Below are 27,558 nucleotides of genomic sequence, written 5' to 3'. Positions count from 1 at the left end.
TTAATTTTGTTATGATTTATCTTGTTTTTGAAAAATGGTTCTCATTAAGAACTTTTACATGAGACCAATATGTAAACCACAAATGAATAAATAAATAAAACCTAAGTAATCTTCAACAACAATCATAAAAAAAGATAACTGTAATAATGACTATGCTATAAATAGAGGATAAACAAAGTACTGACAAGGCTATAAATAGGGAATAAACAAAGTAATGACTAGACTATTAATAGAGAATAAACAAAGTAAGACCAGGATATAAATAGAGAATACACAAAGTAAACAATTGGGTTTTACACAAGTAAAACCATGCATTCTGTTGGCCCTAGTGCAGATACTATATATATTAACTTCAGGACGTAAACTCAATGTCAGTAGCCTATGATTCGAAGGTCTTTTACCTCTTGGTAATGGTCATACCTTGCACTGTGTAGTTTTTCTTAATGGGCAAGAAACATAAATTAAATTTTTTGACTTGGGATTTTTTTCGCATTCAATCGCAGCCTAAGATCCAAGAGTCAATTTGCAATGTTTAAGCACACAATCTGTGTTTTCTTTTAATCAATAGAAGAATATTTTGATCATCGACCAAGCTGTTTTTTGACGGAGATAAAAATCGGAGAGTATTTCAATGGTTTAAAAGTTTTAAAATAATTATTTTCCCAGATCATATATTTCCAAGCTTAACACAGTTAAAAAGTACCGCCACGCCACCGCATAAATGATAGTTATCTCACCATCAGACAACTATATAAAAGAATCAAAAGTCTTCATGGGTCTGTATTAACATTGCTGACGCTGACATATAATTTATTTATGTGTTGGATGGTTATCAAAAGTATGATCTGAGTAAATATTATCATTTAATATTTTTTACCCCTTTGATACCCTCCCATTTCGACTTCCTTGAAAACTAGCCCAACTGATGGTAAATTTCTGTCTAAAGGTAAATTTTTCTATTTATTTTAGGTTGTGTGCTTGTGCAGTGTTAATTGGTTCTTGGCTCCTGGAATATTAAATAGCAGTTTGTCTTTCATTGAAGCTGTAAATTATCGTCTAATTATAGTATAACAATAGCTTAAGGTTAACAATTGCTCTTGAAACACTACCAATGGGTAGCTTCCTTGTTGACTTATATAAAATACTGTAATAAATACTATACTAATTAGACAACCCTATTAGCATTATTAAAGCATTAGCATTATTATGTACTCCAAGAGACATAATCTATAATATCGGATGTAACTGTATTTGGCGTTTTGGTCAAAGTCTACCATTTTAATATATTCGTCTAAGGCGTGGAAAGGGTTAAAATCTTTAACTTTCACATTTAAAATTGAGTTTTGGTTCAACATCATTATCACTTTGTAAAGGTAATTTAGACAGTTGTAGGTGATCCATCACGCTGTACGTATGTTTATAAATCAATAGGTTGTATTTTTTTAATAAAAAAAGTTTAAATCTTTTTGTAAGTTGACGTTTTAGCAATACACTTGTTAGATATAAGAACTGTAGCAGCATAAAACCTTATAAAGAGTCAGAGACTAACATAAAAATGCATTATTCTATTTCTCTAAAGATGTGTAGAGAATACTCTACACAATAATTAAGTAGTAATAAAAGTATTTTGGGATTTATCATCTTTATTTATATGTTTGGAAGATTGGAATTTATCCTCTTATGCAAAACACTTTTTAAGACACAAGATTAATCGAGCACAAATCAATAAGGCAAAAAACTAGCCAAAGTCCAATTTGACAATAGAACATGTACATAAAAAATTAACATATACCTGTGAGTCCAGAGTTCAAGCACATTTGTACTTTCCTGTATGTTTTAAGTTAATAGTGTTTTACTTTAGTAACATAAAATTTATGGCTAATGTTTGAGATTCCTATTGGCTATTGTCCTTTAAATCATCCATCATTAATAATAAACTGTAAACAAAAGTTATGAGTGATAATAAGATATATAACTGACCAATATATATATTTTTCTAAGATGTGACTGATAAACTGGATGCTGAAAGCTGGAAAGGCCCTTCTACTCTGCAGAATATCTAAAAATGGAAGAATCTCTCATATTACAAATAACAAACAAACAACACAACATCAAGGATAGAATACATCTGGTATTTACAGTACATAAACGTGTAACACTATACTAATTTCAAGGACTATTTCAGTTAAGAAATATTTTATTTTCTACATCTAAATAACAAGAGAATTGTTAACAAATTATTTTTGTTGTGAAACAAATTGCAAACGTAGTGATGAATAGCATCATATGAATTCTCTAAGTGAGATTGTAAAATTTATTCCTAAATAAAGGATTGAAAGATTTTATTAGGAGATGGCATATATTAAATATCTAATCTCATTCAAGGGCAGGCACTTCTTTTGACATTCTTTAAACAGATTTTTATAGGGATGTAACTACTGTAGACAATTTACTAACTGCAGTGGTTAAAGGGGTTTACTCTTAAACTGGTTTAACATGTCCACGTTAATGATGTGGTTGCACATCTTAGTAAGATTTGAGGACAGAAGTATTCCATTAGTAGCCTCTTTAGGCCCTTGCACATGTTTTCCTTGTTAGTGGTTTTGTGGTGTAGGAAGGCCTCTCCCCTCTCCTTCTTGAGTATGAATATCAAGTTGTGATTTTAGTGTTCACGACTATATCATTAAATTAATTAAGCCTGACCATATTTGAATATTAGTACGCTATTATAATTATTTACAAATGAATTTTCAATATATATCTAGCATTTATTTATTGAAAGAATTATATTCTTTCAGTTAATAGAGATTGGTAAAGGATAAATAATTTAGATTGTTGTAAACATTATGCATCTATTATCATGTCTCTTTTATTTTAATTTATAGAGAAATAAATTATTAGAATTGATAGTTATTTTCCCAGAAATCTTTTTTTTTCACATCAGTGTTTGAATAATAAAAAGTAAAAAATTGAATAATTTGATCTATTGTTATTTAAAATTATTGTACTTATCTTTAATTAAAAAAGGATGTCACTAAAGCTTTCCAGATTAGATGTAGAACATTGTCAACTTGTAAAATGAATCATGAAATTAATCTCAAAATATGTATTATTTACTAATTATACAGGGTGTAAATTAAGTTCTGATATGTCTGGTTGGATATATTCCAAATGGATTGAGATATCGATGTACAACCTTCACCATACTTATTAAAATACTCTTTTGGATTTTTTGAATGATTAAAAAAATCTCCCCTCTTTTCAAAGCTGGTTATGGAGGTACACCCTAACTTTAACTTTTCAGATTGCAACCCCTACCTTGTGTCATTTTATAGGTATGTTTAATAGAAACACAATAACACTAAGAAAGGCGTATCAGGACTTAATTTACACCCTTTATATCGATGTAACTTACTGAACTATTTGTAATTTTGATCATAACTCCTATTATACTGATTTGCATAATGGGTCTATGTCTAGCTGCAAATTAATTGTCTAGCTGCAAATTAATTGTCTTATAACAAACCAAAAACTGACCAAAACTTTGTTCTCTAAATGAATTGATGTTAATACTTTATCATTGTAATTATATTTTAAAATAAAAGCATCACAATTTGTGTTAGTAGCAATGTTCGACATTTTTCTGGCGATACCGCCTCACTTAAAAAATGGGAACACTTCAACTTTAAATATTTTTAGGTGGTTATTTATAAGTAACATACTCATAGTGGATTTTTGTGTTGTTAGAGTGGTTTAACCTTTTCTTTAAAATCAAGTACAATTAATTGTATACTTTGTTAGAGCTCCTCCAGCTGTCTGTCTTTCGCACGGAATGATCAGAGACTGAGGGGCCGCCTGGGGGCGCTCGAGAGTTAGAGCATACCCCAGTCAATGAATATAAACCTATGCTGTTGTATTTATGCCTCAGTAAACATGCCCAGTATTAAAGATCAAAGGTTTACAGGCTGTTGCTCCACACAACGGTAGACGTAGGTTCGTGCTAATAATATGCACGCAATCGCTGACCACATCTTACTCGGAGCAGACCGGTGTTGGACGCAAGGCGATGGCAGTGACCTCCGACTTGACCTCGCGTTGAGTTCAGCTCACGGCTAGGGTACGTTACCCACCATTGTTCTGGATCAGTTAGTGATAGAAGCATCTGGTTATATATATATATATATATATATATATATATATATATATATATATATATATATATATATATATAGTGGATAGTGTAAATACTTGCAATACTTACTTTATAAATTCCGTTGCAACTTTGGTGTAGTTAAAGGTAATATGGATTAAGTTCCTGATACACGTTTATTCAACGTTCCAAAGTAGTATCCAAATCGGAGATGACTGTACCAAACAAAATGATGGAACCATTTTTAAGTTACAAATCTGATGTGGTAGGCGTGTTTAATTGTCTAAAATGCAGATTTAATAATCCCCAAAGTTCGAGATTCGTCAAATCAAATAAAGGATCATTTTTCGTAATGTACTGGCCTAAGATTAGTACCCTAAAATAAAACTGAATCAATATGTCACTTGTTAAACTACATTGCTTGAAACACATTTTACTGAAGTGTAAATGGGTTCGTGAGTTAAGCATAGACGAATTGTCCAAAACATTATACATATGGAAGGTGTATTATTTTTAAAGCACACTCGATAAAAACTCGAAATTCGCACATTTAATGAATACTTACATACCGACACAACAATGGAGAATTTGCATTTTATAAAAATAGTTGAATGGTCGTTTTTACGTAATTTATCATTGTTTAATCGCCAGTAATTACGCTCTAAATGAATAGAAAATATTTTTCAGTGTTGCGTTCAAGTGAATTCTCAGAATGTTTACAACGACGTTTTAAAGTTTGGATTTCCGCTCTGGTTATTCTGTGTCATGATCAGAACAGCGATGAATGAATGATCGACCCGATTTGCATGATGTAGGTCTGTTGCGGTCCGTATGGCAGAATTCAATACTCTTGTGTACGGTTTGGTCGGACTTCCTTTGTTCAGTTTGTATTTCCGATCTGTAGAAAGCCGGTAGACCGTAAAAACTAAACAAAACTACTGATTGCTTTGTCTGAGAGCAGAAAGGAGAGGCACGCGTCTAGACGTTGCGCCGCCTCACGATATATGATCGTGAGCTGCATCAGACGCGGCCAATTTATTGGTTCCCATCTCTATACATGGTCTCTACACAAGCGGTTCATTTACTTTTCCACACTTGCTTATTGTTAAATCTTCTGTGTTTATCTTTTCTTTGAGTAGACATTTTCTTGTCTCCAGAGTATCTAGAGACACATTTCCATTACACTTTTGATTGTTTCTAATGTTCATTAATATTTGAAGAAATGTGACAATGCACTTGAATTAATTATTTTCATTCATTATCATATTACAAATATTAGTGTAATTTATTTTTATTATCTGCATGCAAAGAATGTTAGTCACCAAAATAAGACACGGAATTTGAAATAGTATCTAATAAGTAAATAATGGTACAAATTCTAATAGCTGCCTTAGAAAACCTTCGAATAAGAGCATGGAAATTTAAAGCTATTCTAAAAAACTGTCTTTAAAGTTAGGAAAGTAATGGGTGATTTTTTTACGCGATGTTTTAAGACAAGAATAACACATTAGTTTGTGGATTAAAAATCAGAAAGCACTATAGAAAACTAGTATGCGTTCTACGAAACATTGAATACTCCAATTGAATTTAAATTCACTAATATTTATAAATATTAAAATAAGAAATATGAAATTTGATAATTCATTAAAACTCTTTACAAGTAGCTTTCTTATTTGATAAAATCAACGCTTAAGAATTACATCCTCGGGCCACAACGCGGAATTGCCTCTGGAGGAACAGGAAAGTCGCAGTCACAGAGATTGAGTGGAGGCGCGAACTTGCAGACTGGTCCTTCTATCTCGTCCACCAACTGCTTCTTGCAGACAAAGTCGTCTTCCTTGGGCTTCTTGGGTCTCATGGGCACTTTGATGTGCAGAGAATGTCCTCGGATCTCCGCGACTATCTCCTTATAGTTGCCCTCATCTTCCTGGGGCTGAGGCTGCTCGTAGTTCTCGTACATCCCGTAGTCGGGCTGTTGGTACTGCTGGGCGACCCTCGAGTCGCCGTACCCTCTGTCCGGCTCGGGCTTGGGCTCGCTGGCCGGTGGTACGTAGTTAGGATCCACCTCGATCTTCGGCATCTTGCTGGAGTCGCCGGGGATCTCCACCACCTGCTTGGGCTCCGTACCCTTGAACATGAAAGCGTCTCTGCCGGCCCCCACTTGAAACTGAGTGACGATCAGCTGACCGAAGCACGACAGCCGGATGAACGCGGTGACGTCGCCGATCTTCCTGTCGTTCTCGTCGTTGAGATCGAAGGTACCCGCTTTAGTCTTCTGGAGAGGCAGGTCGGGCTCGGCCACGCTGGAGTGCATCAGGGCCGCGAAACTGTCCCCCAGACCGATCAGCGAAGTGCCCAGAACCACCTTCCCCTGCGGCTGGTCCACTTTGCGGATCACGCTCACGTTCACGTCGAACTTGTACGGTAGCGTGGGCACCAACGAGGAGCGTATCGAGAATATGCAGGACTTGCCGCTCTTGAAGCTCAGCTGGGTGTCCGAAGTCGGAGCTTGGGACTTGTAGAAGTCCTCCTCGCACACGACCAGCGGCGGATAGTTGAGGAACTGGAACATCACGCAGGTCTCCTTCAGGTTGGCCTTGACAGCCGGCTCCAGCTGGAGACTGGAGTGGTTGATGTACACGCTGTCCACCAGCACTTCCAGCAGGAATAGTTTCTCATACTCCGGATATAAAGCCATCGTTTTCTTGTTGTTCAGTGTAATCGAATTGCGTATAGGCACTAGTAATATATAACACAATTTAAAAACAAAAATTTAGTATACAAAAATTTTGATGTGAGGTTAATAAAGAAATAATGAAGAATAATTGAGAATCAGCTGATTGTATTTCAGATCAAGTGTTTGAAGTAATATTCCGACCGCTGGATTAGTTGCTTGGAAGTATTGTAATATTTTTTGGTTGTTTGCAAATACACTTAAGTTCAGAATAAAAAAAAAAACAATGTATACCAATGCTCGTAACGTAAAAAAACCAATGCTCGTAACGATGTTGTCTTATAAGTTGTCAAGATTATGTAGTTTCTAAATATTAGAAAGTGTAATAAGACTTAAATTAATAGTCAAACATCAGAGCTGTCATACCATCAGTGATGTACAAATTAATTTTATAAACTAGTAATGCCTCTCCAGTTGCTTATTATCAGATGACAGCTCCGCGCATAGAATCTACCTTTCTACCGAGTAATCCGGATATTTTATTTGGGATTTTATATGAACTTAAATGATAAAAAATGTTTAAAAACTATATTTTTCAATATTCTTCCCAATTTAAAAATAATGTAAAACATACGTAACACTTTTAATTCATGTTCTTGTTTTAACACTTAATTTTGAAAGAGGAAAGAGGATGAACCACTGAACAACCCGCTGTAAGTAAATAAGGCTGTCAGAACATGGACTGAGAGAGGAGCAGTATTTACATACGACTGAACTGACTGCAGAGGGATAGGATAGGTAAGGTACGGTGAGGTGAGGTAGGGTAGGGTAGGGTAGGGGTCAATAGCAATGGTCGGGGCCTTGGCACCGTGCAGAACCGTGGTACTACTCCTGTACCTGGCTCGTCTGCATTGCGCCACTTGAGCCACTCTTTCATCCCTCTGCCCATTTATTATTTACACCACTTTTACTGCAGTCCCGTTGTAGTTGACATTTCTAGTTTTCCGACGTCACCGACCTTGCCGATTGTACATCGTTTTATCGGGGGGGGGGGGGGGGGGCACTGAGCTATTAGCCGTCGCGTGGTACAGCTCTCGCATGTGAAACATTTTCTGGAAGTTAAGTGGTGCAGTCGGGTTTTAGTTAGGTTGAGTCTTCTTGATTTCAGACTCACTGGAGTAAAATAACTTATTGTTTCAGACTATTTTTAAGATAACTTGACTGAAGTTATTTTAGGCATTTTAAGTATTAATTTTTGGCAGTTTGGAGTAGCCAAACCCAAATAAAAACTACTGAAGATACAAATTTGAAATTTGTACACTACCTGAGTATAAAGATACCTTCACAAAACGACATGCTTTGAATAATTTATGTAATTTGTTAATGAGACATTTTTAATAAATATTATTTATACCGAGTGTCCACAAATTTATCAAACTTCACCATTTGATTTGTCAGGTGAAATAACTAAGAAATATCAACAAACTTTAGCCTTGCATTGCTTAATTTACTGTCTGTCTGCTAGTTTTAGTTTTTTTAGGAAAATATGTATCTTGAAATCGAATAAAGCTGTGAAGTTTACACTTTAGATAATGTTTAGTCTGATTAAGACCTGTTTTGTAAAAAAGTTTTAGAAATATATCTATTATGTTTCAAAATGGTGGTCGTTCACAATTTTGAATTTGTAATAACTCAAAAGCAGGATATTTGATTTAAAATGTACAAGAATGATGAATCATGGGTACTTTAACATGAACGTAGGTTATACCAAGGTTATTTTGCTACGACAAATTATAACTGAGTAGTACAGGATTTACTGAGTGCCAACTCCCCATTAAAAATCCACACAAGTCGAGTTATTAATGCTGTTTAACTGCTGAATAATGATCAACTGATTGTTGTAACCAACAGCTAAAACTACTTGCTCATAGTTTGATTATAAGGTGATTAAATCAAGGTGGCCACCATTGGGATCTCAGAAGGTATTAATTTTACACGAAACTATAAATGGGAAGCTTTAACTTATTTTTACGCTTATTACAATTACGTGGTTAAAATTTAAAATTCGGTCGCCATTTTCCAATGTGACGGTCTCTTTGATGTTTCTTATGGAAACCTCTACATATTCTGACGGGTATGGATTAACATCTAATTGTAACACTTTTTATTCTGGGTATTTATTTTGACATCCTTAACCGTTATCCACAAGGAGCGGTGAAAGTTTCAGAAATTCTTTTTTCAAAATTTATTAAAGAGGCATGTTTTACCATTTGCAAATGAATTTAACTCAGATTCTAATATTTGTTAATGGAATGTTAGAGAGCTGTTGCAATTTCACTTTATTTTATACAAAGGCGTACTGGAATTACTGTTAAAAGTAATTATTTATGATGTCTTATAAGGGGGTTTTTCAAAGTGACTTCCATCGCATAAATGCATGTGTGCGCCCTCTTCTGTACAAGTCATTACAGCTCCTGCTAACGTTTTATGGTGTCATCCTTGTCACCTTGAGTTGATGACCCTGTATATAGTACACGCTATTAACCCGTAGAAGACAAAAGACGATGCAATGTGGTCAGGTCAAGCATGTCTTTGTCGTGGGTTGGCCTACAGACTATTAAGGAAACTAATTTTGTATCGACAAAAAACACGCCATTCTCTTTATTCATCTCTCATATACATAGGTCTACTATAAAATTGTATCCGTGTATTTATTTATTTGCTTTGGGTCTGAATATAAGGTGTTCATAAATATAGCTTTTTTAAACTACAATTTATTGTGGTATGATAAAAAAAATACATTTTTGTATATTTTTATTGTTGTTAGGGAAATTATCCCAAAGATTTGGGGCAAAAAATGTTTAAACCTTTTCCAAGATTACCTGACCGGACAATGATTGCTGTATGTATATATATATATATATAATATATATATATATATATATATATATATATATATAATATGTATATGTATAATATATAATATGTATATATAATATATATATATATATATAATAAATATATATATTTCTATAAATATATTTCTTTACGTGCATTCTTTTGTTGTTTGTTAGTTTAAAACTCTGGGGATAATACTATACATCTGACATAAGGGTACTACGTTTGAACATCTGAAAAAAATTGTATCCACATTGATAATTCCTGAATTCCAAGTAACTTTGTTTCTGTTATCAGTCACTATTATATGGGAATAGTAGTGTAGGTTGGTTATGGTAACGGTTTCGATTTTTTATTGTATCACATACAGGACGAAGGATTTGTTTTTATTGTGTAAAATCCACACGAGCTAGGACTGTTGTGGTAGTCTTCATATAAACGAATTTTAGTTACTCAGGATACAACGCATTAAACTATTATATTTCCTCTAATTTATTATTCAAGTGCTGTAACTATTATTTGAATTTCCCTATTTTCCCTCGCCCAGTTATAATATTGTAAGACGTAATGCGTTACATATTAGTAGGACCATATATCGTATTTGCTTCACAATGTAACGTGTTGTAAACGTACGTAAGCAAGTTTAGGGGATTCCATACTGAAAAATGACCAATTTCGGCAAAGAAATTGAACTTTTTGTATTGCTTTCTTTTTCCATGGTTTATAAGAAATCAGAAAACACAACATATCGCATAATATCTCTTATTATTGTTGTGAACAAGTTTGAAGTGGAGGGTGCACCTGCTTTTGGGGCAGTAAGCCAGGACCAGACTACAGCCGTAGTGCCTCTGATGGAACATTCACTAATAATTATTGAACTTTACTACTTCCTGTTAGAAAGTAAAATTTACTCAGTATGTATTTTTATATAGTTATGCTACATACTTTACCCTTTTTTTCCTCCTTGAAATAGGCAGAAAAAATAAGCTTTTTTACAAACAATATGTTCATGCCATTTTTGGACTAGTATTAAGGGGATTCACCACTGAAAATAATGAAAAATTATGAAATTTTCAAAAGAAGTTTTTTGTCATATTTTGTCATTTGGAACCTACTGAACAAAAACATAGTATCCTAAGACCTACATTTTAACCCTAAGTATGAAAAAATAACGTTTTTTGAAAGCGCGTCAATGTCCAAAATTTCACATTTTTACTAGATACCTTATTTTGTACTAAAAACATCATAATTTCTTTTATATATTTCATTATAAATATGTAAACCAGATATTTAAATCTAGTTTAATACGCATATCAATCATTGTAGGCCTACTGTTTTATTTTCATTACTCTATGCTGAAGAAGAAGAAGAAGTAGTAATAGGAAAAAACGCTGCCAAGATTGCCAAGCGCTTCGACAATAAAAGATTAGCACTGGCACAGAAACGCAAAAAGATGAAATTCACAGAGTACAGAAGGAAGTTGAAACATGCACAGCTTGAGGAAGAAACCAGGAAAATAGAAGCGGAGGGGAAAACATATGGTGCCGGTGACTTTTGAACGTCACCGACCGAACTCTGTTTTATTTTACAATGTATATATATGTATATTTTATTGAACACAGACATAATAATATGACCTAATATTGATGTATAATACAACCTTTTGACCTAATATATTGTGTAAATTTATTTCAGAACCATAAACTAAAAAAATATACGTGATATATTAGTGTTGAACCTACGTTTACTTTCTATCGCAGTTTTCCGAAAGTTTGAATTTCGATAAATTTTCAGACACGAATCGATATATCTTGGGAACTAATTGAGATAGAAAGTTCATATTTTTTACCACATATTAAGTAGATCTTTTTCTAAATATTTAGGTAGAATTAGATTTTTAGGTATATATGATGAATAGAAACATAATTTTATATATATATGCATGTTTTTTTTTAAGTCTAAAGTTTACTAAATTATTTTATCAAAACGACTAATGCTACCATGATAAATCTACCTAAATATTTAGATTAGATCCATATCTTCAAAATTAGACCATGAGTAGTGCAATATGTTGGATAGTTTCTTAGATATATCAATTTGAAATATGGTCTGAAAAACGCGAAAAACCCCCGTTTTTATTCACTGTAGGCTGTATGTGACAACTATTTGGCCGTTTTATATTTTTGTATTTTTTGTTAGCCTACTACACACTAGAAAAAAAATGGTTAAGCTATTTTTATTGTGTATTTAAAAAAAGTATGTTTTCAGTGGTGAATCTCCTTAAGGTTATGGAAGTTAGTCAGTATTTTAGACAGTAAAATGGTAAAAGTAAAGAAAAACAAAGGACTACAATCTCAAAGAAGCAAAGAGAAAGCTGACATAATGTTGTGTGAAAATGTAGCATAGGCCTATGTTAATTTATTATAGATATTTTAAAGTGATAACATAACAAATTTGGCCTTTTCTGTCTCCTGTTAATGGTTTACTAGTTCTACACATATCTTCAATATGTAAATATACCACTCACTGACTACAAGTACATGTAGGGTAAGCTATTTTCCGCTATAGCTACTGAAGTACTAGCGTAAACTTCAACCGCTGATTTCAGCAACTTTTACATTTGTATGTTTTTCCACTCAAAAGTTGTATAACTTTTTAACTATTATATCTACGTATAGCTATGCATGTAAGTTAAATCATTAAAAAAATTCCAAAACTTTTAAAAATAGTTATTTTCTAAGCCATATCTTGTAAACTATTACACAAATAAATTTAAGTATGCAAAAATGTTAGCAGTTTTTGCATTGTAAAATGAAATACCAAACACTAAAAGTGGTTCAGTAATTAAAAGGATATAAGAGATTAAAAATCCCCTGTAAAAAAAATTAAAAAGACCCAATATATATATAGAAGTTTAAACAGTAGTAAACAATAAACATTATCCTGGGATTTAATGAACTCCAAAAATTATATATCATAATTATTAATGTTTTTAAGAAAATCACTAGTTTCAGTAGGGAATCCCCTTAAAGGATATAATATGTTAACCAGTATGACTGACTTTTCCTGTTAGTAACCAGTATGTCTATCTTCAATGAAACACTTTGTTGTTAATTCGTATGTTGCTGCATATCCGAGTTCACCATCGTCGTTCCTACAATTCCAATCTGATTCAATGTTTATAATTGTATTTTATGAAAGCCTTCAATGGTCCTATAGTATAAGGACTTTTCTATCAAGAGTTATTACATAGATAGGCTGATGGAGAGATAGACGAAGGAAAGACCAAATTTCGATCATTCGATTTCTAAATCAATAGGGTTCTTCCTTAGACCAAGACGAACCTATGTACCAATATTTTAAATCCTAGGACTTTTCTATCACAATTTATCGCACAGATGGGTAGACGGACAGACATACAAACTGCCCAATGACCTTTTAACCCCCAAATAGCATTCTTCCTTTTACTAAGAGAAACTCATTTACCAAATTTCAAATCTCATCGACCGTTATCAAGAGTTATCACACAGACGAGCGGAGAACGACACAATTTCGAGACGGTCCTGTCCGGTTTCTTATCAATCAGATTTTTAATTTACGACCTTGTAATTTTGCATTACCGTTCGCATTATGCCTTTAGAGATTATAACGGCGGATACACATTGGAAATATTGTTTAATTTAAAATTGTTAGGCAAATTATCATGAAAACTATGTGTATTTTCCACATTAAACTTAAAATTAATTTTTGTTTATCAAAGTTACTTTACATAAACACAATTATGTCGTACTAATAATTTACTACAATTCAAAATGAATTATAACCATAGGGCTTTTAAATTTAAAAAATCGGGTTTATGAAAATTTTTGAATTGACTTTCTTAATTTAAAATAAAATGAATTGTAGTAAAGAATCCTTATTTCAATTCTCTGAAGATTTTCCTCGTGTACCGACAAAAATCCTGCAGGACAAGGAGCTGCAAGCTCAGTATAATTAACTGTTGAATATTAATTGCGTCGCCGGACACAGCAGTAAAACGAACCCCTCCTAAACCCTCCTCCCTTTCAATTAGTCGCCCGGGATTGATTCCGATATAAAGTTTTTTTGGAAGAACGTTAAAGTAAAGTTTTTATTCGGCATTTTGCTCGCGGGTCTGTATTCCATACTGACGAGCGCAGAATGCGAGATCGGTCGCGTTAACATCACAATCTACGATATGGGTCGCGTATCAGCGACATGTATTTTCGCGCTGCTTGACGCATCTCAATTGTGAACTTTCCTCATTGTAGTACACGTAGCTGTTACCTAAGGTACCGAACCCACAGGTCTGGGGTACGCGGGTCATGGCCTCCATACAGATGAGTGCAGATTGGTTCAGGTTATGGTGTTAGCAATATCTACTCAAATTTATTCTTCATATTATGTATACCTTACTGTCAGAGCGTTAGCGAACCATATCATTTGAGGGACTGGAACGATGTAGCTTTTGTCTGTTTGTCTGTCTATCGACATACTATCTCGAGAGCGAACTGTCCTATAGAGAAGCCTGAGCGTAATTTATGGATAGGCAACATCGATTTCGACGCCACTTCGTGAGGTTTGGCTGAACGTTTTTACATTTTAACATTGCTTCATGGATAACCATGATGGTAACAGACTGAGTACAATCATGTGACCCCGTAACATACAGCTAAAGACTTTAAATTTTGCACGCAACCTCGTCAAAGCCTGTTCTGACGTACTCATGCCTTGTTCAAATATATTACATACCTACACTTTCTTTATTCACACCGTACTTTGTATGTAACATAGAGAAGCGCTGCAATGTTACCCAGCGTGTCACGAATTGACTAGTGCAGCATAGCGGCAACGCGCCAGAGTTACTGATGAACCGTTACTCGTGCGTTCAGTTGCCAGCGTAACCTATTGGCCCGCACTGGCATGTGCTATGCAGCGAGTGATGTGTGGTGCCATCTTGGTTCATCAAACCCGAACGGGACACGTCCCGCCGTATAAAAATATAGGTCAGAAATGCACGTGATGTAAAGACTTGAGTGGTGTCCATTTTTTCTAAATGTAATGTTACACAGTACTGAACGCGAATCACGAGACAATCACCCAGATCCAGTACACGGTGTAGCTGTGTATTGTAGTTGTATCGCCTTATTTTGCAGGCACTTAAGTCAGTAATAATTACGTCTTGAACATTAGTGCACACGATTATAGATGGAGTCTCCATGGGGGTGGTTAGTGCTTTCAATTGGCCGATATGCAAAGAGACCAGGAGTCGTCTCGTGGCTCCCCTACAGTACAAATACAAATACAAAATTATGTATTGAATGTATGTGATTCAGAAACCCTCCAACCGTATAAAACACATTGTTGGCAAGGTACTCTCTCAGTCGCCTTTTGAAACCCGCTAGGCTGGAAACTGATTTTATGGCCTGCGGTAATCTATTAAATAAGATTGCGCCAAATTTTGTGGTTGTAAGGAATAAAATGTCAAGTCGCCAAGTTCCAAGTCTAAGTTCGTGTTTACTTCTTGTGTTATAGCCATGCACATCAGAGTTCAATAACTTCTCTCCAAAATTGGTAAGAAAAGTGGCTTCAAGTATGAATAGAGATGACAAGTTAAGAACAGACAATTCCGTAAACGCCTCCTGATGTTATTGACCCTGCCCGTTTTGGATTGTAAAATGTTTATTTGGATCGGTTTAAGCTGCCCTGACCCAGATAACAATTCCGTAACAAATTCTGCTCGCAAAAATTGCATGGTAACAAAGTTTTAGCAAATCAGTATGTTTGGACTAGCCAATGTGTCGAAGTAAAAGTAATGCGGATGAGACCCTTTTTGATACAAAGTCAATATGTAAAGTCCATTTTATATGTTTATCAATGGATCATACCTAGATATTGAAAGCGATTCTCCTATTCAGCAAATGATCATTAACAAACATGTGTATTGAATTTTCTCAAATAATGTTCTGAGAACCAATGGAAGAGAAAGGAACACAGTACAGAAGAAGTGTAGTGCTAGACTGATAATTTTACATATTTATTCTCCTTGCATTCAAAAAATACAGTTTGCTTATAACATATCGCCTGGATATGTTATGCGGCTTGGCGTATGGGAGAATTGTATATTTAGTGAAGGTACAGTACTCGGACAGCGAAGCGACGCAAAACCATTAAATAAATTTTATTTTAACATATGGAATGCAATACACAGAACGCTATGCGACTCGTCGATGTCTATGAATTCGTATAAGGGACTGGTCACGCTGTATATTATTTCATATAACTCAAGAGACAATTGAATGAATTGGGCAACAGTCACTCAATTGTCGCCCATTTGTGGGTATCATCAGTTTGATGTCTTATTGTAATCTATGGTTTGATGTAATCACTTTCAATTGTATTAATTTTCGAACGAAAAACTGAATTTTGGACAACTATCATGTGTAAACTAGACTCATTTATTTCCGTAAGTGTATGATTTTAATGAGTGCAATAGTACAGTTCCTGACAAAAATAATTAAAATTATATTTTTTCATTACAAATATAAGCTTTCATTTTATAACTTACAGTTATTACATATTATAATTAATATTAACTGTGTTAATGTTAATGTGTGCAGTGGTACTTCACGTTGGGTTTAACTATAAGCGCACATGTTAGTCTTGTATAGTTATATTAAAAGACCAAGAGTGTGCAAAAGGTGACAATTGTATTACTCAGGAAACAATAAAATGGTTTGGATCACGTGAAAATGTGAGATGCACCTCACGTAAACGTCAGTACGAGTGGGACTTGGGTCACGTACGATATCTGTACGTGAAGTTGGCTACCTGAACACTACACAGGTCGGTCTTGTCTGAACATCCAGAATCTTCTTGGGGTATTACAGTAGCCTTATTCGATAAACGTGGGACCCGAGTCACGTTGCAATTTTGATTTACCGGTATTTTCAGCGCAATATATTCGTGTTCTTTGTGTGTGTTTTTCATGGATTAGGGTCTTGTTGGAGATATCGTTATGGATACAAGTCCCATAGAACAACTGGATAGTTCAGAATTTAAAAACTTACAAATTGAGTACCTCAGCTAGTTTTATCGCTACATATACTGTGACTTTGCAATAGTGTAGAATTCTTGAAACCACGAATGACACTGGTGTGTTTGTAAAGAGTTATATTTTAGTTTGTTGAGATCAGGCGGATATATAGTAGCAGTAACAGTAGTGAGTGTTGTGTGCTCCTTTTGTGCCAATAAATCCCAGGGGAACAGTTCTCCTCGGATTTATAGGGAACATTCAGGTCAGCCTGATCGATCCTGTCGAAGGTCGGCGGAATCGTCCCACTGTTAAGTTTATGGATACGGACAATACAGTTCTTGTAGTGTAATATAATATTTACAACTGTTGTCTACAGTGTCTAATCCCGTGAACTTTGTATTGTAATGGTGGTCATTTTTTTTTTTTTTGCTGAGCTATCTTTTGAACTCCCTTTACTATGGTTTCACAATAAAGGTGAACTAGTTCACCCAAAGTAGTAAGTACATAATTTGTTTCGTTAGTTCAGTTATTTGAAGTGTTAAAATTACTTTAACTACGTTGCGTTCTGATATTCAGCACAATATAATATCGACTGGATTTATTTCCATCTGCTGTTAGACATGGGAAAAAACAGCTATTACCATTTTAGAGAAAAATAATTAAAACCTTGTTTAGAAATTTAATAATAGACAGGCATAGAAGAGATAGTTATTAAGATGTTAGAAACATTTTTTAAACGTTTTGAACAGAGATGAGACGGTAACTACGATGCTGAAAATATAAATTAATCATGTTTTAGCCATTCCTAATGATAGTAGAGAGCATGGCCATTGTCATTTTGAAAAAAATATTGAAATAATGGCTTACCTATTTTCAATCAGGTTTGTTTGTTTATTTAAACAAAATAGAGAGAAGATGGCCATTGCCATTATGCAAAAATAATTTAATCATGTTTAGCCCTTCTTAATGATGGTAAACAAGTAGGGATGATGGTCATTGTCATTTTAGGAAAAACAATTTAAATAATGGCTTAGCCATTTTTAACAATAATAAACCAAACTGAAAGAAAATGGTCATTGCCATTTTTGCAAAAATAACTTAATTATGGTTTAGCTATTTCTAATAGCCATTCTTAATGATAGTAAACAAGAATAAAGAATATCAAATAACGCACTAATCTTCAAGTTTACTTGACCTGTACGAAACGCCATAAAACAGGATGTATTGAATGTAAATAAATAAAATTATTTACATCCTTGTGACTACAAATGTAACGAACTATATTATTTTAACGCAACTCAAATGACGTTATAACGACCCGTTAATGTTAATGTCATTGCCCTGCTATTGTTCTGGCCAACCTTATTCTTGTTCCCGTACAAGGTGCGTGTACATGCAGGCTCAACAATAGAACAGGCGGACGGTAATTCAGACAGAATTGGCACAGGCACCGCGCTTCTGCGTTTCCTATTCAAGGTCGCTGAGCCGGGGATGCTCCTCTCTACAGTACCTTGCACCTGTTCTCTGGTTGCCAATTTACTTACTCCTGTACTCGTGTTAATGAATACTTAGAATGAAGGACGGATGCGATGGACGAATGAAATGTTAGTTTGATTGTCATTACATATCTATCTAAGATCTCACTGGATTGTAACAAATATTATTACAGTTGAAATGAAAACAGAAAGTATTTTGAGACTGCGAGAAGCAAAAAATAAATAAATAAATAAAAAAATATCTTAAATATTTTTTGTCATTTGATTTTAATTATTGTTTCCATATAACAGTTAAATACAGTGGTAAGTGAGTATAAACCATAGAGATTTCGGTCTTGTGGCTGTTTTTTTTTTGTCGGGGAGGGGGTGTGGAGAGAGTAGTAACACCCAAATATATTCGAAATCAATCTGTCGCCATTGTCTTTTCTGGAGTAGTTCAGTACCGAACAGCTATATTAAATACTATAAATACAGGGTGAGCTTAGTCGAGGTGTATGTTCCACGACACTGATATGTGACAGTTGCACACGATGTCGTGTAAAAGTTTCCACACATGAAAAAGTAAGTTTAACAGAACTCATGGATTCCAGGTAACTACTGCTATGCTCTCAGCGCCTTCCGCCATCGTTATAATCTCTGCGAGCACGAGGTAAAGATTCTACATAATACTTGTTTGTACCTTGTGAAGTTTTTAATATTACGTAATAAACTTGTAACGCAATGTTATGCATTGCAGGTATTACGCAATACTTGTCTTTGACCTTCACGTGCAATCTTGAACAAATATGTGAGGTATAGTGTTATACAATTACATCTGTTTTTGTTTTAGAGTGCTCTTCTACGAAATTCAAAATAGCGCACTCTTCTGTCTTGTGGTACGCTATTTTACGTTATGTGAACGTTTGTGAAGCATTTCACTCAAGGGCTGGAAATTTCTGTCTGTCTGCACGGTATCTCGAAAACAAACTGGCCTATAGACTTCAAAGCTAGGATGAAGCTTCATTTCTATATAAGCAACACTGAGTTCGATGATGGTATATGACACTTATGGGGTTTGGCGGAGCGTTTACATTGGTATTTTTATACTGGTCTTATGATGGGTTAATATGATGGCAACGAGAAAATATCACAATAAATAAATTTGTAAACAAACAGAGTACAATCACGTTATGAGATTTCAACATATCACATTTTTATTTATAAATTAAAAAGCAAAAATAATAGAGAGTAAAGTCAATGTTCAAAGTTGGTGAGCTTATTTAATTTCAGCGCCCTCATGCGTTGTAGTATCCTCTCTAGCCCAACGGAACTTTTATTACTTTAACATTACTTACTATGAAACCTAACTTAATGAACAAAAATTTCGATGTATCATTTGAAATTTTTTGGAATGAAGTTTGATTTCTACATTGTTATACAAGAATAAGTTGTATGATGGTGCGTTTCCAACTATGGAATTTGGCTGAGCGTCATTGAAGCCTTTCCTAAGTAGACTGAAACAATTTCTCTTTTGTCTGCCAAGAGAATGTAAACATTTGTTTTCTGTATGATTGTCTATCTTTCCGCTGGACATCTCGAGATTGAAATGAGATGTAGTTTTTTTTTAATTTGTCAACTAACCTCAGCAAAGCCTGTTACGCAACACGTAATGTGGTGTTCCCTTGCCTCGTAGAAGAAAAGAACACGTTGTGTTAAGGTGCGAACATTATTGTTTTGCAATGTGCTTATTTAATTTATGCCTGTCTGTCCACACAATTACTTGGAACTAACTGACATTTATTTGAAATGTTGCATGAACCTTCATTTCTATGTAGGCGATGCCAAATTGGATGATTGTACATGTCACTCTTTGGGATAAGCATCGGTAAACAATTATACATTGGTATTTTGGATGACGAAAATATCTCAGAAGAAATGAACTTGTACATAAACTGAGTAGCCTACAATCATATGACATTTCATCATGTGATATTACACATCGGCTATAACCTAAAAATCCGTAAGATCTCCAGAAAGATATTAACTGTAGATCATTAATTTTACAAGAAACACCATTCCATATAGAAGCCTATCGCTCATAGATAAGAATAAATTCTGTGATGGTGCATTTTCAACTATAGAATTTGGCTGAACGCCATTGAAGCTTATAACTAAGTAGGCTGGCATAATCCCTCATTTGCCTGCCGTGAGGGTGTAAACATTTATTTTCTGTATTTTGTATGTTTGATGTCTCATGAATGATAATGAGCTATACATTTGAATTGTATAAAACTTCATAGAAACCATCATGACCCGTGGTGTGATATACTCATTCCTGTAAATAACAGATATGGCTCCTGATGGGATAATTTACCACGGATCGTGACGTGTTATTAGAGTCAAAAACTACGTATACAATATGAAAAGCTTAAATCGCCATTGCTAAAAGGTTTGGTTGAGCTTTCCCAACAAATTTTCTGAGTTACTGACTTATTAATAATAAATATTATTCTGTTATTAATGTTCATTATATCTTGATTCTCGGGATGTGGAAAATTGTTTCGTCGGACGTAGGGTAAATTGTTTTGTTTTTCAATTTATAAACCGACTTCGATTTATAATAATTTTTTCTTTGAATTTACTAATTGGTCACTAAATGTTGTATTTTCAACATGATTTTTTTAGTGAAGTTTAGTACATTAGCCTATCTACGCGTTTAATACTATGATGTGAGTTTTATTATACTATAACACATAATTTCAAGGAAATTATTTTGTGTTACTTAAGAATACTATGATAGATGTGAAATTTGTCTACAATCAAGATTAGAAGTAGTTTGATGCCATCAATAACTGTAGATATACCTGTAGGACCTTACTACGATGTTTACGTGCCGTAGCGCTCCAGCTTTGGAAACTTATTTCGCCAACTTACCAAGATATCGACAATCTAAATTGATTGAAATTCCACATAAATCTGTCGTGAATCCTTACATTGGCATTAGCTCATCATACTTTCCTTGCTCGTGACTCTCTGAACTATGATTCGTTTCCGCTATTATAACTTATCCGGAGTTTTTTTTTTAATTTTCTATAAGTAATTAATGTTACTTGCAATATAAATTTTATTAATAATATCCCTGAAACTTCTCGTTGCTTGTGCAATCATGAATCATAATCGAATGATTATAATGATCAAACGACGATTTCTCGATTTTTAAGAAATTGTCATATATTTAGGTTCATTGTTCATGGGTGTCATGGGGGGACATTGTTAATCCATGTGCTGCAACTGTATCTTCAACAAGTACTGATACGTGTAGATTTACAAGTAACTCATTTTAGAGATATTTAGTGTTTCCAAAACCACTATTAACATTACAAAGGTTCAGTGACTACGCACAGTTACAATGGACAATTCTTCGAGAGTTTACGAAAACTTACGTCCACTATTCTCCTGTAATGATATTTCAATCGACTTCCTGTTTAATGGGGTACAATTTGATCAATGTCTTACTGTAAAATAACGTCTTTGGTAGATGTGGCGGTCAGCTTTATCGAGGTACAGACTGCACGTGGAATTTACTTGATTTAGGACCGAGAGTGAGGAAGACGGCTTGCCTCTGCAGCGCGAGACCGTGAAATGGCCAAGGCCGCGGGGTAGGTGGCCTACGAGCTCCTCCCGTTTGTTTTCAATGGGGTGATCGTGACAGGCGGAGAGAAAAAGTGGGGATGGAGGGGCCCCTCCTGCCAACTAGAGATAGCCCGCGTATTAGAATAGTGGAATAAGCAGTCCGCGCGTTCTCGCTCTGTACTCCTCTGAATTTAATAGAGCCTGGTGGTGTAATATGTATATGTATGTATATGTATAAATGTAATATATATATTACATTTTCAAAGCTGGATGCTGCAGGATGCAGCGCAATTAAATTTATTTCATTGAACCGTGATTTTACAACGTAATTAATGGCAGGCAATTACTCTTGTCTACATACAAATAAACCAATACAACGGAGTATCGAAATACCAAAAAAGACGTAAGGAAGTCTAATGTAACAAAGTAACTTCGTTACATTCAGTGGCGTAGCTATAAAACATTCGAGGGTGGATTAAACACCCAGGAGGATTAAAAAGAGCCCTACTTAGCATAGTAGTTAAAGAATTTATCTTCAGGGTCTCCAAACACAAAATCAACAATTATGTTGAGTTTTTTAATTGCATCTTTCGTATTAAAATGTAAACCAATAAAATTGTTTCGTAACATTATATTTGGTTCATTGCATTTTCCAACTGCCTTAATCAAATAAATATAATTTGTAGGTTACATTACTATTAGTTAGAAATTATTCGATAATTTCCATGTACTATAGATCAGATCAGCATTATAATCGCGTACGCCAGACGACACAAAATGACACTTATCAGGCTTGGTCGAAGTTGCATGCACAATTTCAAGTCTAGCTTATTTCTCACGTGCTATGTTAGGTATTTAAGTCAGGTAGTTGTCATTGATTTTGTCATATTTCTATAATTATGTTTTTGGTTAAGTAATTATTAATTTATTTACTACCAATTAAGGACTCCACATTATAATATGTTGCTTTTGTCCTATTAATTTGAATATATTCCAATATCACAAAAAGATAACTGGATATGGTTATAATTTATATTTATGGCATTTTATGTATACTGAATTAGCTTTAGACTTTGAAAATTATATAATGTGTTTTTAATTCAAATTTAAGTGTTTTATTAAAGCTTAGTTTAAATGGGTAGATTTATCGTATTTGAATTTATTTGTTAATTTCATTTGCTTGAGTGTTGTTTTCTTTTGTTTTTCTAAGAAAGTTGGAGCCTCTACACAGGCAGTTCCTTGCCTTTTGAGGTCCTATTTTGTTTTCTTGAATTTTGTTTATTGATGTACCCTAGCTGTATTAAAATAAAAAAAGACATGTTCATATTTCTTTAATAAAAAGTAACATTGTTTTATTTTTATTCTCATGTCAATTGTGTCTACAACTAAGGAGCAATGTTTGTGTTTGTGCTTAAGATATAAATGATGTTTATATAATTTTACTATTGTACATATTTTCAAGAAAATAAATAATTTTTTCTATTCTATTCTAGATTATGACATTTTATTCGTTGTGCACCATCTCACATTTTGTAAAGTATCTTTAGAGTTATAAAGAAAGTTCAATATTAATATAATTAATTCGATATAATTTCTATGTTTTGCAGATATGTTCGGATATAAAACGACTCATTAATTCGGATATAAAACGACTCATTAATTTGTAAGATAATAGAAATCAGAACCGTTCCGAACTGAGGTCGCTATCAGCCGCATGTACAGGGTTTGTCAGGAATGTTCGGGATTTATCGGTACTGCTCGGCTCTGCCCCCACTCTTTCTCTCCGCCTGTCACGATCACCCCATTGAAAACAAACGGGAGGAGCTCGTTAGGTGGCCTCAAGAATACCCGGCCTCAACCGGTTTGCTAATAAAACCGATGTTCAGACCCTGCCACGCCTTCCGCGCCGTTTGAACTTGGACCTTATGTGATCCGTCGGGGTCAATGTGGATCTAATACGCTGTTGTGGCGAATCCATCGTGTCCAGAGCAGATCTCCCCCCAATCCTAGTGTACTGCATTCCTCAATTGTAAAAGAATACACGTGTTGGCCAGCTGGAACGTAAACTGCTTCTCAAGTTGTACTCACCACTGATTTGGATTGTTATTTGACGACAAATCCTGTCAAAATAATAAAAAACCGTGTGTGTTTCTCATCGCGTAAAAACTACTGGACCGATTTTAATTATCTTAGGATCTCTGGTTAACATATAAGTCTATTCTTATTTCGAAAATCCCTTCGGGCTACGCCCTAATGGTGTCTAAAGTTAAGAAAAACCCTGTATTGGTTTATAAATTTGCATTACAGCAATCAAATAGTGTTAACTAGCAGTTAACTGATAATGCTTTGCGAAGAGTAATGTTTAGAATATTATACACTATAGTGTAGCCAATTTACAACATATTTAGTTAAATATGAATATCAGCGATCTTCCGGATATTTCTTATATTTGGTTGTAAATAATTATAACAATATATATACGATCTTACAGCATGCTGGTCTACTATTGAAATTCGCGTTGTGTAATAGCGATCAACCTGATCATGTGATCCTACTACTCATTTCTGATTTCGATAAATAATTGAAATTCAGCTGCAATTGACAAAATACCAATAACATGTGTCTAGGGTTAAAAAAGGATAAGTCGCATTCACTTGGAGAAAGAACCATGTCACATGTTCGTCTTTGTGTGTCATAATTGTGAATCATCACAAGTGTTTAGTTGTTCAAGGTACATATATAATTTTTGCTATGGTAAAATATAAATATGTACATATGTTAATGGCGAGATTATATTACATTAAATTCAAAGCTTATCTTGGTGGCATTTACAGTTTCGTCCAAAACTATTTACTGACTAGTTTTGATGCAAAGGCAAAGATTGTGGTGTTTTAATGTGTATGCAGTAGGGAATATTTGCTAAAAGATGACACTTAAAGTTTCATCCAAAAATATTTACTGACGGTAGTTTTTATGCAAAGACAAATGGTAAGGTGTTATAATTTATATGCAGTAGGAAATTTGTGCTAAAAGACCATTCTCAATAGGGCGGTTGTGTATTCTACTGTAGTAACTCGCGTTATATGTTGTGTAAACAGAACGCCACGGGGGGTTGTTGCCGGTGATAGGAAAATATTAACCCTTTAAACAATAACAGCCAGTGTGGGCAGTAAATAACAAAAGCTGGCGAGTGGAGGGTCGCCCAGCGTCTGCTCGTGACGTGCCTTTAAAAGGCTTTCCCTACATATTTACATTAGTGATGTATTTTTCACCATTTTCATTCATGCCACATGCAAGCTTCTCAGGTTATAAAAGTACATAACTTTTTATCTCAGAAGGTGTTTTAATATAGTTTATTTAAATGAGTATAGTATCTATAATTTTTTTGTTAAGATTACATATACAAGTATTGAAGTTGTAATGTATGCTTCCAAATTCGTTTCGCCTTACTGCGCAACTTGGTAAAATCCACAGACGGAACTTAACAAACTAAGTCCGCCTCGATTTGGGTACGAGTCACTTAATCGTGATGTCCGTCGCTCTCGGTTCTGACAGCCGGGCAAAGTTTGGCAGAGAGGGGTGGAATGACGAGTGTCAGTACGCCGCCCCGCGCCGCGACGCCTTGCATGTAGCCGCCAGTCGGGTGAGCACGAACATAACGAGAACAATGCGGCAACTGTTTCCGTTTCCTCGTCCCTACAATCGATCCTGTTCGGCATTGTTCCTGCACTCCACTTTGTGAAATACATTTGCAGAAAGGTGATGACACTAAGAGACGGCACGATCATAACAAGATCAATGCGGCAACTGTTTCCGTTTCCTCGTCCCTACAATCGATCCTGTTCGGCATAGTTCCTGCACTCACACTTTGCGAAATACATTTGCATAAAGGTGATGACACTAAGAGACAGCACGACATAACTACATCAATGCTGCAACTGGTTTCCGTTTCCTCGTCCATACAATCGATTCCCACGTGCACTATTGTTCCTGCACTCCACTTTGTGAAATTAGCATTTGCAGAAATGTGATGACACTAAGAGACAGCACGAACATAACTAGATCAATGCTGCGACTGTTTTTCCGTTTCCCCTCGTCCATACAATCGATCCCGTGCACTATTGTTCCTGCACTCCACTTTGTGAAATAAATAATTTGCAGGCATTGTGATTGACACTAAGAGACAGCCAAATAAGAAAACATAACAAGATCAATTGCGGCAAAACTGTTTCCGTTTCCTCGCCCTACAATCGATCCTGTTCGGGCATAGTTCCTGCACTCCCACTTTGCGAAAATACATTTGCATAAAGGGTGATGACACTAAGAGACAGCACGAACATAACTACCATCAATGCTGCAACTGTTTCCGTTTCCTCGTCCATACAATCGATCCCGTGCACTATTGTTCCTGCACTCCACTTTGTGAAATAATTTGCAGAAAAGTGATGACACTAAGAGACAGCACGTCAGCACGAACATAACTAGATCAATGCGGCAACTGTTTTCCGTTTCCTCCGTCCCCTACAATCGATCCTGTTCGGCATAGTTCCTGCACTCCACACTTTGCGAAATACATTGCATAAAGGTGATGACACTAAGAGACAGCACGAACATAACTACACCAATGCTGCAACTGTTTCCGTTTTCCTCGTCCATACAATCGATCCAGTGCACTATTGTTCCTGCACTCCACTTTGTGATAATACATTTGCAGAAATGTGATGACACTAAGAGACAGCACGAACATAACTCTGAGATCAATGCTGCGACTGTTTCCGTTTCCTCGTCCATACAATCGAATCCCGTGCACTATTGTTCCTGCACTCCACTTTGTGAAATACATTTGCAGAAATGTGATGACACTAAGAGACAGCACGAAACCAAACTAGATCAATGCGGCAACTGTTTCCGTTTCCTCGTCCCTACAATCGATCCTGTTCGGCATTGTTCCTGCACTCCACTTTGTGAAATACATTGCAGAAAGGTTGATGACACTAAGAGACGGCACGATCATAACAAGATCAATGCGGCAACTGTTCCGTTTCCTCCTCGTCAATACAATCGATCCTGTTTCGGCATAGTTCCTGCACTCCACTTTGCGAATACATTTGCATAAATGGTGATGACACTAAGAGACAGCACGAAACATAACTACATCAATGCTGCAACTGTTTCCGTTTCCTCGTCCATACAATCGATCCCGTGCATCTATTGTTCCTGCACTCCACTTTGTGAAATACATTTGCAGAAAGGTGATGACACTAAGAGACAGCATGAACATAACTAGATCAATGCGGCAACTGTTTCCGTTTCCTCGTCCTGAGAATCGATCCTGTTCGGCATAGTTCCTGCAATCCACTTTGCGAAATACATTTGCATAAAGGTGATGACACTAAGAGACAGCACGAACATAACTACATCAATGCTGCAACTGTTTCCGTTTCCTCGTCCATACAATCGATCCCGTTGCACTATTGTTCCTGCACTCCACTATTGTGAAATACATTTTCAGAAAGGTTGATGACACTAAGAGACAGCACTAACATAACGAGAACAATACGGCAAACTGTTTCGGTTTCCTCGTCCGTACACATTTGATCCTGTACACCATTGTTCCTGCACTCCACTTTGTTAAATACATTTTCAGAAAGGTGATGGCACTAAGAGACAACAC

General features: G+C 35.2%; 2 protein-coding genes across 2 annotated transcripts in view; one reads left to right on the top strand and one right to left on the bottom strand.

Annotated features, from left to right (window-relative positions):
• Window positions 1–27,558, top strand: part of LOC124362293 (solute carrier organic anion transporter family member 5A1) — a 129,301-nt gene that overhangs the window by 5,969 nt on the left and 95,774 nt on the right. The gene's annotated exons all lie outside the window — the stretch shown is intronic.
• Window positions 5,732–6,984, bottom strand: LOC124362294 (microtubule-associated protein 10-like). Its single transcript, XM_046816670.1, has one exon. The coding sequence runs from the start codon at window positions 6,846–6,848 to the stop codon at window positions 5,847–5,849; it is 1,002 nt and encodes a 333-aa protein (XP_046672626.1). The 5' UTR covers window positions 6,849–6,984; the 3' UTR covers window positions 5,732–5,846.

Source organism: Homalodisca vitripennis, chromosome 5 (assembly GCF_021130785.1).
Source record: "Homalodisca vitripennis isolate AUS2020 chromosome 5, UT_GWSS_2.1, whole genome shotgun sequence".
Classification (NCBI taxonomy): domain Eukaryota; kingdom Metazoa; phylum Arthropoda; class Insecta; order Hemiptera; family Cicadellidae; genus Homalodisca; species Homalodisca vitripennis.
Note: the sequence above shows the minus strand (reverse complement) of the source record. Positions and strands in the feature narration are given on the sequence as shown.